At 46.3% G+C, this 12,854-nt stretch overlaps 1 protein-coding gene across 1 annotated transcript; it reads right to left on the reverse strand.

The window, feature by feature from the left end:
• Positions 1–29: 29 nt before the first annotated feature.
• Positions 30–2,097, reverse strand: DCS_00039 (vacuolar serine protease; the record flags this gene model as incomplete). Its single annotated transcript, XM_040797381.1, has 3 exons — positions 30–195; positions 431–1,647; positions 1,738–2,097. The coding sequence occupies 3 exons, from the start codon at positions 2,095–2,097 to the stop codon at positions 30–32; spliced, it is 1,743 nt and encodes a 580-aa protein (XP_040658264.1).
• Positions 2,098–12,854: the final 10,757 nt, after the last annotated feature.

Consider the following 12,854-nt stretch of genomic DNA (forward strand, 5'->3'; position numbering starts at 1 on the left):
GACTTTTATCGGAAACGTAATCGTGCTCGCTAGTTGGTGAAGTGCAAAACGTAGATAGTGTTGTGATGTTGTCGGCTGGCCATCAGAGGGAAGAGACGAGGTTTTCGAGGCAGAGCAAGTCCAGTGTCTGCCTGCTCCTGCTTCGCGACGGCAGCACCAACCGAATCGTCCGATCCTGCCACATGGGCAACGGACCTGCGACGGAGGTCACGCAGAAAGCGGAAATGGGACAAGAGGGAAAGAAAGCATCGCTCGAAACCCTAGGAGAGAGGCAAGGGAGTGATGGGTTATAACGAATGCAATGCATTAATCGTACGCAAGGAAATATTGAGCTATCAATCACACACATGTGTCCGTCTGTCTAAACCAACAAAAAAAATACTACTCATACTTCTCCCCACTCAGTCAGTCACGCAGCTCCGACACGAACTGCTGCACCTCCTCCTCGACGAGATCGTGAATCTTCTTGGCAAATATCTCGGCTCTGTCGCCAAACGACTTGGCACCCTTGACAATCTTGCCCCTGACGGTGACGAGGTCCTCGACGGCGGCTTCCTCCAACTTCTTCAGCGTCGTGGCCTTCTTGGGCGCGGCCGTCGCCTTGTAGCCGCCGGCGTCGACAATCTTGGAAAAGTCGCTGCAGCCGCCGCCGTTCCAGGCCAGCTTGTTGGGCGTCTCGTCGGGCAGGTCGCTGAGGATGCCCTCGGTAGAGATGGAGATGAGCGTGTCCTTGAGCTTCTTGGGCGTGATGTCGGCCAGGGCAAACTCGGAATCCTTGGCGGGCTGCAGGGACAGGTAGTAGGCGAGGAGGCCGCAGATGTGGGGCGAGGCCATCGAGGTGCCGGAGATGGTGTTGGTCGCGTACTTGGAGCCGATCCAGGTGGAGAGGATGCTCAGGCCGGGGGCGAAGATGTCGGTGCACTTGCCGTAGTTGGAAAAGTAGGCACGGCTGTCGTCGAGGGCGCTCGCGCCGACGGTGAGAGGGGCGTCGGCGGCGGCGGGGGAGTAGTTGCAGGCGTCGGCGTTGTCGTTGCCGGCGGCGACGGCGAAGTGGACGCCCGTCTTGACGGCCGCGTTGACGGCCGCGTCGAGAGCCTGCGTCTTGCCGCCGCCGAGGGACATGTTGGCGACGGAGCCCTTGAAGCCCTTGCGCTTGCCGGCCTTGGCCGCCTTGACCTGCTCCAGGTGGCTGATGGCGGCGTACTCGACGCCGCGGACCACGTCCGACATGCTGCCGGAGCCGTTGGAGCGCAGAACCTTGACGGCGCGGATGTTGGCCTTCTTGGCCACGCCGTACTTTTTGCCGGCGATGGTGCCGGAGCAGTGGGTGCCGTGGCCGTTGCCGTCCTCGTCCTCGTCGCCGTCGGGGATCGTCTTGCCCCACTTGGCACGGCCCTCGAAATCGACGTGTTGGATGTTGCAGCCGGTGTCGATGACGTAGGCGTCGACTCCCTCACCGCCACTGGCGGCGTACAGGTACTTGTTGAAGGTGCCAAAGTTGAGCGTCTTGCGGTGCGAGAGGCGGGCGAGGCCCCAAGGCGCCTGCTTCTCCGTCTCGCCGTTGCAGGCATCCTCCGTCACGGCGCCCTCCGTCGAGTCCACGGGAAGCATGGTGTGGACGACCGAGTCCCGCTCGATGTACTCGACCTGGGGTCACGTCAGCACGGGCTCGGGGGGTTGGAGAAGGGTTAGAGGGGGGTTGGAGGGAGGGGGGGGGCAATCCGTCGAGCGACTCACATCCGGGTGGTTGCGGAGCTTCTCGATGATGCTCTCGTGGAAGTGGCCCGAGTAGCCGCGGAATGAGTCGCCAATCTTGTACGTGTGCTTGATGCCGCTGTAGAGGGCGTCCGAGATGGAGCCACGCTTGCGGAGCTCGAGACGTTCGTCCTCATCCTCGCCGTGGATCGACTTGACCCACGAGTGATGATCCGAGGCGGCCGAGTCATCTACGTGGTCCTTGAACGTGATTATGTAGGCATCGGGGATGACCTCGGCGTGGATGGAGCCGAGGACGGGCGCCGACTTGTCGTTGACGGTGCCGACCTTGAACGAGGCCTGAGCGACGGCGGCGACGGAGAGGGCGGCGACGGTTCGCATCGTGAGCAGATCTCGGCGGCTGTGCGGGAGAGGCAAAGGAGAGAGGGGAAGAAGAAAACGAAGCGACGACGACGTCCGACACGATGGAAGAGACGCGGGAGATGGATGCTGAAGGGAGGGGTGGTGGGAGGATGGGAGGATGGGAGGATGGGAGGAGGAGAGGAGGAGAGGAGGAGAGGAGGAAGAGGGATGACGAAGCGTTGGGGGAGGGCAATATTAGGGACGTGCCTTGGGTTGCCGTGCAGGGGCCGAGTGCGGTGCTGCCTGTTCAGTGCTTCGGTGACCAGCAAACGACGCATCCAGCGAGGCCAGGTCCAGTAGTCGCGGCGAAACCATTCCCGAAAGGGGCTAGCGCGGGCGACTGGACCACTCTTGGCTCGCCGAACGTGCTCATGTACTCCGTATGAGTAACTCGTACCTCGACTAAATCCTCCGTTCTCGCACCGGTACGGGCCAGGGTGCGGATAGGTATGTGCCAATCCATCGACTCTGGTACCTAGCCGTCACCGATGCAAGTCGAGGCGGACAAGGGCGACAAGGGCCTCTTCGCACGAGAGATTTGATGGCATTGCAGACGGCTGGGACTCGACGGAAGGACGTCGCTTCGGATGCCCGTCAATCCTCGCGTTTGAAGCCACTACCGCGGCGACGACGCCACGACACACACTGTGCATGTGCCTGCGCTACCGCGCCGCGCATGTACCGTCCGGCCTGTTTACTGGTAGACTGTACTTGCACGCACTGGCAGAGGGTACCTATAGGAGAATGGGTGCCCTGCTGAGTGCCGACTGACAGCTGTCGACTGCCCGTCCACCACTACCGTCCCACGAACTGCCTAGTACTCTCCGACCAAGTACGGACCACTCCGTGCTTGTGCTCTCGTTATTGATGCCAGTAGATTGAATGTGCACTCTAGCCGTTGGTCACCGGAATGAGGCTGCCATGGGAGGCTTGCTGCGGCTGGCACACTGGTCAGCTGGTCCAGGGGACTGTGACAGATCGGTGGGCTCAGCTCCGAGCCGTGGGAAGGGAGGGGCAGCTCGGCTTGTCACAGTGACCCGAACCTCCAGTCCCACAGTTGCGATCGAATTGCACCGCCAGCTCCGTGGGTCGGTATTAGGTACTAGGTACTAGGTATTCCGTACTCCGTACTCCGTACTATAAGTACATATTCATAGGTACATGGCCATTCACCAACTTGGTACCCCGCACGGATTACTTGTACTTGTACCTAGCACCACTCCAAGGACGCCGCACCATGCGGGGTACCTGTACATCCCGTAAGCAGTACTGGGTACAGCGCTTGCTCGTACTGTACTCCGTGGTGCTAAAACGATCGTCTTCACGCGCTTAGCTGCGGGGAAGTGGTCCGCCTCCCTGTCGAGAGCATCGCATGATCACCCGTCACAAGCATGTGCACGTGCCGGAGAGGAAAGTCAAGCAATCAATAGTTTCTTGGTAGCAGGAAACGATGTCGTTTCTGTGGCGGCGTGCGCTAGAGTCGGCACCACATCAGAGCTCTAGAAGCTCGTACAGTAACACGTTGGCGAACAAGGCAAGTTCCCTGCAGCAGTCCTGAACTCACCGGTACACCGACGAGTGCCGCTGTACTTTGCAGGGTTGACATGTACACCTACTTACTTAAGTATGCTCTGGCTGCTTAGGCTCCGAACTGAACCAGTCAATCTCTTCGTCATTACATAGCTCCAAAGTGAGCTTTACAGCATCCTGTCAGCACTTCTCCATCTGCAACGGAAATAAGAATCAAGCAAAGAAACATAATGGCCAATGCTTACAAACCTTCTTGTCGCTATCGTCAAGAGCTTTAAGAAGTTTGGCCACAAAAGGCTCCATAGGGGAAGGCCTATAACAAGCACAAATACAACGTTAGCTAAGCTCATCAAGCACAGGCTATACACTTACAAAGGGTAACATTCATAGCCACTAGCACAACAGGCAACACAACGTCGGCTGCGCCTAGCGCTCTCGCAACAGCGTTCGAAAGCTCCCTTACCCGAGATTGCAGGGAGGATCAAGGGGAGCGCCCAACACAACCTCAGACTGCTTACTAGGAGCAGTTACAGCCTCTATCTTCTGCTTCTTCAGGAGTAGAGGAGGCAGAGTGGGCGGGGCAGGCACAAGATAAGGCATAGGATAAGCACAGCCAAAAGGAATTTCGTCAGGTTCGGATTAATAGTCGTAAATTGCAAACTATAATAAGTTGGAGCATACAATAAGGCAACAGACAGCTGGAAAGAGCGGTATATACGCTAGCTATAAGCGCCTAAGTATTGCTAGCTAGGGCCTTAATCGAAGGCGTCTCTCTCTCTCGGCGTCTAATAAAGAAGGCAGTATAATAATAAAGATCAAAAGGAACAAAGGCTCAAAAGAGCAAAGTAATAGCCTTCCCTGTTATGATATTAGGCTTTGCCTAATACAGCTATGTCCTAGGATAGAGTCACGTGCTATTGCACGTAACTCGCACTCTATAACTAAGCAGGCATTGGAGTATAAGTACTCCAATGCCTTGTAGAGGTAGAGTTCTGTAGATTTCTTAACAACTATTTCCGACCACTAGATACTGGTAGTACTAGTGACTCCATAACATTCCCTCTTATATTCTAAGATCCTGGAACAACAATAGGCTGCTTAACGCATTTACTCAAGGCAGCAGGATCTATTGAATTCACTATTTAATTGAATCGGAACGAATTCACGCGACAAATCGGTCGATTTAGTTACGTTAATACATCGGATAAAACATTGCGCATACAATATGAGTAGGCTAACTTATTCAAGCGTTTATACAATAGGTATTGAACGCACCATTAAATGAACGGGTCAAAACACTACAAATTCACTGAGTTAGTATTATTACTGACTTCATCTATAGTTATAATAGGGGGTGTATTGCACTAATTACACGATTAGATGCATAAGAGCTCGGAATAGGTTTAGTCCGAGCAGACCAACTAGGGCCCCAAGCCTTTTGCTAAAGGCTACTGTATCTAAGCAGGAAGAATACTGTGTCCAAGCAGGCCTACAGTAAGGAAAACGCTTATTAGAAAAAGGCTACTATGGCCGGAATCTCTTTTGTAGAAATCAAGGCTATTATATTTGTTGAGACGTATGCTCCTATTCAATGAAGAAACATATAGTGTGAAATAAGTTTAAGTTCATATTAATTAAACTTTATAGGAATATACTAAAAGTAGTCTGGCGGATCTTGTTAAAATACTAGTATTTATACTAGTAAGACTACCCAAATAGGATACTATCTTATTGTTACTGGTAGTACTACTACTAATAAGATACTATACTATACTGCAAGTATTAATAAGCATATAGAGTTAATTAATAGTATACAATATACTACTTCTCCGAACTACGACTCGGAGCAACTACTACTTCCAACCAACTCACTACTACAATACGACTCGTACACGTAGTAGCCAGTCGACTACTGGAGCCAATTGATCGGAACGACAATTGCCGCTCTTCTAATCGCTACTAGCTATTACTAGCCCATAATACGATGCTTTCCTAATCGCTACTAAGTATTACTAGCTCATAGTACTACAATAGGCTATCCCAATGCAATAGAATCAGCCAACTATCGTATAACTAAAACAGCCATTTAACTGTATAATGGCCTTAGCCAAACTATCGTACAACTAAAACAGCCATTCAACTATATATTAGATTCAGCCACCCAGCCATAGTACGATAGTATTTCCGATTAGTACGATGGACTTCCGATCAAGCCGTTGAGCAATGGAAACAGCAATCTGTCAAGATCTACAAGGTCCTACTCTGTAGACATAAATAGCCGCTCTTTTCCTGCACTTTAGCTAGAAGAAATAATCGCATTCATTTGTATAAATTGGTACTACTAATTGTGTACTCTTGCCTAGTTACTAACTAGTATCCCTTTTTACTATTACTAATAATGTGATTGATTCTATGGTTTGTGCAATATACTTCTACTATCCCCTCCTCTTATGCATATAAATTTCAAGAGATATAATACCCGCTACTGTGGACTACAATACGTCTACAGTCAGTTGATAAACCTGTTTATGGGTCTGTTTGGAAGATGGACAGTCTCTATATGTAAACTAGAATAATAAGATGTACCCTACCTGACCTAACTAAGATTAGAAGGCAGTGAAAATCAAAGAATATGAATTATTATTCAATACATACATTCGTATCTCTAATCCGGTCAATAGTTGAAGAAGTATTTATTTTTTCATCTTATACTTCTAACAGAACCAGTCTTTGGAGTAGGAGTAGTATTTCAATATTTCTTAAGACAGGTAGTTCATATTCGGATCCACAAACACCATACAGAAAACATAACTTTGAGTTTTAGTTCAAAAACTCTAATTACACAATATGCAGTCCAGTACCGTTTTAATTGCGATGCGTACTTATACGAGAACTTTAAAATTAACTTTAACCTTCAAAGAGCCCTATTAGATCAAAGATAGTTACTTAATTGTAAGGTTTTTGGAATTTAATAAATAAAACCCCGAACGTTACGGCCACCTAAATAGCCATGTAGTACTTCTAGTTGTACACTTTATTTCTAAACTGTTGAGTAATAGAATAGAGCTTTAAAACGTAATTGAAGTAAGCTATCAGTAATAGAAAGTTGTAGGTACATTTAGGGTTGATAACAAAAAGTTTAAAAAACAGGCCAGATGTTAGTTCGTTTATAAGGGAAACTAGTAACAAGAGATCTCATTCAATAATTCAACTTGGTACGAAGGGAGGAAAGGCAGGTTGCGCGACCTACAAGAGGCGCAAAGCTTCTTGTAGGTCTGCTCGGACTAATCCCAATCCGAGCGCTTTTGCATGTAATCGTATGACTGGTGTGACATCATATCTTGCTGTAGCAATCAAAATCTAGGTTATCTGAATCTAGGCATCTGACACGTCAGAACGAACGGATACCTTGGAAATTAACTCTTTTAGTCGCGGTACTGCCAACTGGATCTCTGGTGGGAACCGAGTAATCGTGCCACGCCCCATTTTTCTAGCCCTCGGATTCCTCGCACCACCACCTTAGGTAGTTCACGTTCGGATCCACAAACAGCATACACAAAACATAACTTTGAGTTTTAGTTCAAAAACTCTAATTACACTATATACAGTCCAGTACCGTTTTAATCGCGATGCGTACTTATACGAGAACTTTAAAATTAACTTTAACCTTCAAAGAGCCCTATTAGATCAAATAAAGACTAGTATTTCTAATAAAACGCTACTCTCTAGACTTGGTAACGCTTGCTCGATATTGCTAGCCAGACCAATGGATTAAGTAGGGGCAAGGAGGCGGCGCATACTAATAGGTTCGGTCGATCGGAAGATCCTACTAGAAGGGGGGACAAATTGTAACTATTATTCGCTAAAAAATGACAAACTTAAATTCTCGAGCGTATTTATATAGTCTTGCAATTTTGTACGCAAGAAGTAAGGGTAGTAGAAGTATATCGTACGGACTAAAGAATCAATCACACTGTTAATAACAGCAAAATGGGTACCAGTTAGTAACTTGGCAAGAGTGCAAATTTGGGAGTACCAAATCATACAAACGAATGTAATTGTTTTATTAAGTAAAGACAGGAGGAAAGCACAGCTATTTATACATAATAGTTCCTTATTATAAATAGGTGCCAGACTTCTTGCCAGAGGCCATTGTGTCCTGGTGGGAAGGATACCGTGTTCGTATTTAGGCGGATCATATTAGTCTTTTGCCTAATTTAAGGTTTTATAATTGATCGACTGTATTGCACGATAAGTCAGATTGATATATCAACTTTTGTGGCTGTTCGATAATACCATACTGTAGATCGGATGTTCGATAGTACAATAGATTGATTGATCGATCGTACTGTATATAGATTGCCATAGATCGGCTGATTTATAGTTTGAGTTCCCAGCAGTAGTACTGTTGGCTGATAACGGCTAGTAGCAGTTGAGTGAGCGACAATCGGTATTCCGACCAATTGACTCAAGCAGTTGACTGGATACTACTCATACTAGTCATGTAGTAGTAGATTGGCTAGCAGTAGTACTGTGCCAATTGCTCTAAGTACTAGCATATATACTGGTATTTTAACATATAGTGGCTAGTTGATTATTGGCAATTACCAATACCTTGCGCGGAGATACCATGACTTGTCATTTCGGCGGGTTATTGTAGACATCGTAATGAAAAACGGAATGAGGATAGCAAGGACAAAACAAGGATGCTAATGAAGATACATAGTTGGGCTTGTCCAATTCATCTCACATACATGTTTGGTACGTATACTCTATATATACTATATAATATATATGTAGTTAGAAAGTACTACCAAATTATACCATCTAGTATGCAATAGACAGGTACGCGCCACAACTTTTGCAAAACAAATACTAGCATCTATCATATTGTGGCTGAAGTTAAGTTGCTTTCGTGGCTGACAATGTGTTTTGCTATCGTACGTATTACTGATTACTCATTCAGTCTATCCAATATATATATATATATAAGTGCGTAGACATCACAGGAGCAATATTGCTTTAAATCATTAACATACGATTAGCAGTTAAATAGCTCAGGTACTACTCGGTCGTTGCGTTACAACCTCCACAGCCATATATAATTGCTACTTACGAGTCCAACGACTCTGCTTATAATCCGGTATTATGCATCTAGCACTATTTCTCATACTTATGTTCGATTTGTTTCTTTACTCTACTGCTTATAAAGACAACCCTGAATGCACAGACGGGATTGTTTATGTTGAAGTTCAACCACTCGACCTTGTGTGCTCCGGCAACGCTGCTCAAGGCAGTATTATTCGGTATCCTTTCATCTGTACAGGTTTTATCAAGAATATGCTAACAGTAGCTCTATAGATCATATACTAGTTGCCCCAACAACGTAAAAGTTACTACAATTACAATTCCAGGGCCGAAAGCGGGCACAGCCACAATACCGCCCCCATTTGGATGCACAACTGATTGCACATCACGAATAATCATTACAACGAAAACTATTGGCGTTATAACAAGAACAACTACAGGCCCAAAAGTTGGAACTAGTTCTATTCTGCCAGAGGCAGGATGCACGGAGGATTGCTATTCATATATCATAATTACCATTACTGGAAGTGCAATAACAGAAACAACTTTAGGGCCAGCAGCTGGGACATCAACTATTCTCCCCCCAGTAGGCTGCACTAAACATTGTGTTACGAGAATTATTATTACTATTACAGCTAGTGTTATTACAAGAACAACTTTAGGCCCTGTCTCTGGAACATCAACTATTGAACTACAACCAGGATGCACTCATTGCATTAAAACGATTGTCGTAACAATCACAGGGAGTGCTACAACAGAAACGACATTGGGCCTAGTTCCTGGCACATCTACAATTCTCCCGCCACCAGGTTGCACTACAAACTGCATTACAAGAATTATTGTTACTACTACAGCTAGTGCTACGACGGAAACGACATTGGGTCCAGTTATTGGCACGTCGACGATTCTCCCCCCACCAGATTGTACTACAAACTGTATTACAAGGATTATTATTACAGCTACAGGAGGTACTACGACGGAAACGACATTGGGCCCAATTCCTGGCACGTCCACAATTCTTCCTCCACCAGGTTGCACTACAAATTGTATTACGAAAGTCATTGTTACTGTTACTAGAGGTGCTACAACGGAAACGACATTAGGTCCAGTTCCTGGCACGTCTACAATTCTCCCACTACTAGATTGCACTACAAACTGCATTACAAGAATTATTGTTACGACTACAGGAAGTGCTACGACGGAAACGACACTAGGCCCAGTTCCTGGCACATCTACAATTCTCCCGCCACCGGGTTGCACTACAAACTGCATTACAAGAATTATTGTTACGGCTACAGGAAGTGCCACAACGGAAACGACATTAGGTCCAGTTCCTGGCACGTCTACAATACTCCCACTACTAGATTGCACTACAAATTGCATTACAAGAATTATTGTTACGACTACAGGAAGTGCTACGACGGAAACGACACTAGGCCCAGTTCCTGGCACATCTACAATTCTCCCGCCATCGGGTTGCACTACAAACTGCATTACAAGAATTATTGTTACAGCTACAGGAAGTGCCACAACGGAAACGATATTAGGTCCAGTTCCTGGCACGTCAATAATTCTCCCCCTACCAGGTTGTACTACAAACTGTATTACAAGAATTATTGTTACAGCTACAGGAAGTGCTATAACGGAAACGACATTGGGCCCAATTCCTGGCACGTCTACAATTCTTCCCCCACCAGGATGCACTACAGATTGTGTTACTAAAGTTATTATTACTGAATCAGGCCATCGTGAAACAATTAGAACTCCTGGTCCTGTACCTGGAACAAGCACAATCTTACCACTATCTGGGTGTATTACGGGATGCACGATAAAAGTAATCATTACTGTTACCGGTGGAATCATTACCGACACAACAATCGGCCCAATTCCGGGTACAGTTACCATTCAACCATCAGCTGAATGTACAATAGGATGCATTACTAGAGTGATTATTACCAGAACCGCTGGTATTCTTACTATTTTTACTCCGGGCCCGGCTGCTGGTACAACAACAATCCCGCCTGATGTTGGATGTATTGAAGATTGTACTACAAGGATAATTATTACACTTACAGGTAATTATATTACAGAATCAGCAATAGGATCTATTCCAGGAACTTCGACAATTTTTCCACCTCCCGGGTGTCTAACAGACTGTACTACAAGGGTTATTATAACGGAAACTGGTATTGTTGAAACAATCTCAACAATAGGGCCAATACCAGGCACATCAACTATTTTCCCTTCAAATGGATGCATTGTAAGCTGCACTACACGAATTATTGTTACTATAACAGGGAATGTAGTTACCGAAACTACACTTGGCCCTAAAGTAGGATCCTCGACTATATTGCCCCCCCTTGGATGTACGAGAAGTTGCGTTACAAGGATAGTTATTACTGAAACAGGCATTATGTCAACTAGTCTTACCCAAGGACCAGTACCTGGTACTATCACTATTCCTCCACCAGCTGGATGTACTACTCGCTGTACGACAATAGTTGTTATTACAGTTACGGGTGAGTTCATTACGACAACAACCCTTGGTCCCACTCCAGGAACATCTACAATTTTACCACCACCAGGTTGCACAAGTAATTGTGTTACTAGCATTATTATTACTGTAACCGGGGGCATTATGACAGTATTTTCCCCCGGCCCTACAGCAGGCACAACAACAATTCAGCCGCCAGCAGAGTGTATCTCTAGCTGCATAACCAGTATAGTTATTACTGTACCTGGAGGTTTCATTACCGAATCAACTCTAGGCCCTAGTCCGGGTACATCCATAATATTGCCACCTCCGGGATGTTCAAGTAACTGTATTACGAGGATTGTTGTTACTAAAACTAGTGATATTACTACAGTATTTACTACTGGTCCTACGCCTGGTATAACGACAATTCTGCCACCGCCTGGATGCATTACCTTGTGCACTGCAACTGTTGTTATTACGGTGACTGGAGGTGTTGTTACGGAAACTACACTTGGTCCGAGTGCAGGAGCGTCGACCATCTTCCCCCCAGTCGGGTGTGTTACTGGTTGCACAACTAGAGTAATTATTACTGAATTAGGCGTGGTTACAACAGTAACTACTCTAGGGCCCACAGCAGGTACAAGTACAATTCCGCCACTACCTGGTTGTGTTATTAGCTGTACTGCAACAGTTATTATTACAATTACTGGAGGCATTGTTACAGAAACAACACTTGGTCCAAGTGCGGGAATTTCAACCATTTTACCTCCCGCTGGATGTACTAGTAACTGCCTTACTACTATTGTTGTTACCGAAACGGGTGCTATTACTACTATTGTAACTCCGGGGCCTATAGCAGGTACAACAACAGTTCTTCCATTGCCTGGATGCACGATAAGTTGTACGACTAGTGTTATAGTTACGGTTCCCGGTCAAATACTGACTGAAACCACCACTGGCCCTACTCCTGGGACCTCAACTCTATTACTGCCGACTGGCTGTATATCCAGCTGTACAACAGTTATTATCATTACTATTACCGGAGGAGTAATTACTGAGACAACTGTAGGTCCAAGTCTAGGAATTTCAACTTTATTGCCACCTTCAGGATGTATTACCGGCTGTACTACTAGGGTTATCGTAACTATAACAGGGTTCATTGCAACACGCACAACTCTAGGTCCAACTGCAGGTAGTACAACAATACACCCGCTACCGGGATGCGTTACTAGTTGTACAGCAACTGTTATTATTACAGTTACCGGAGGGTTCGCAACTGAAACAACCCTTGGTCCGAGTCCAGGAACTTCCACAATCCTACCACCTACAGATTGTATTTCTAATTGTATTACTACTATTGTTATTACTGAGACTGAGACTGGTGGTATTACAACTATCTTTACTAATGGGCCTACAGCGGGTACAACTACAATTCTGCCGTCATCTGGTTGTCTGATAAGCTGTACTACGAGTATTTTCATAACTATTACTGGTAGTGTTATTACTAGGAAAACATTAGGCCCTAGTCCTGGTACTTCATCTATCTTTCCATCATCGGGATGCATTAGCAACTGTATTACTACTATTATTGTTACGGAAACTGGCGGTGTTACTACAATTTCTACTCCAGGTTTGATAGCTG

This window comes from Drechmeria coniospora, chromosome 01 (assembly GCF_001625195.1).
Source record: "Drechmeria coniospora strain ARSEF 6962 chromosome 01, whole genome shotgun sequence".
NCBI classification, from domain to species: domain Eukaryota; kingdom Fungi; phylum Ascomycota; class Sordariomycetes; order Hypocreales; family Ophiocordycipitaceae; genus Drechmeria; species Drechmeria coniospora.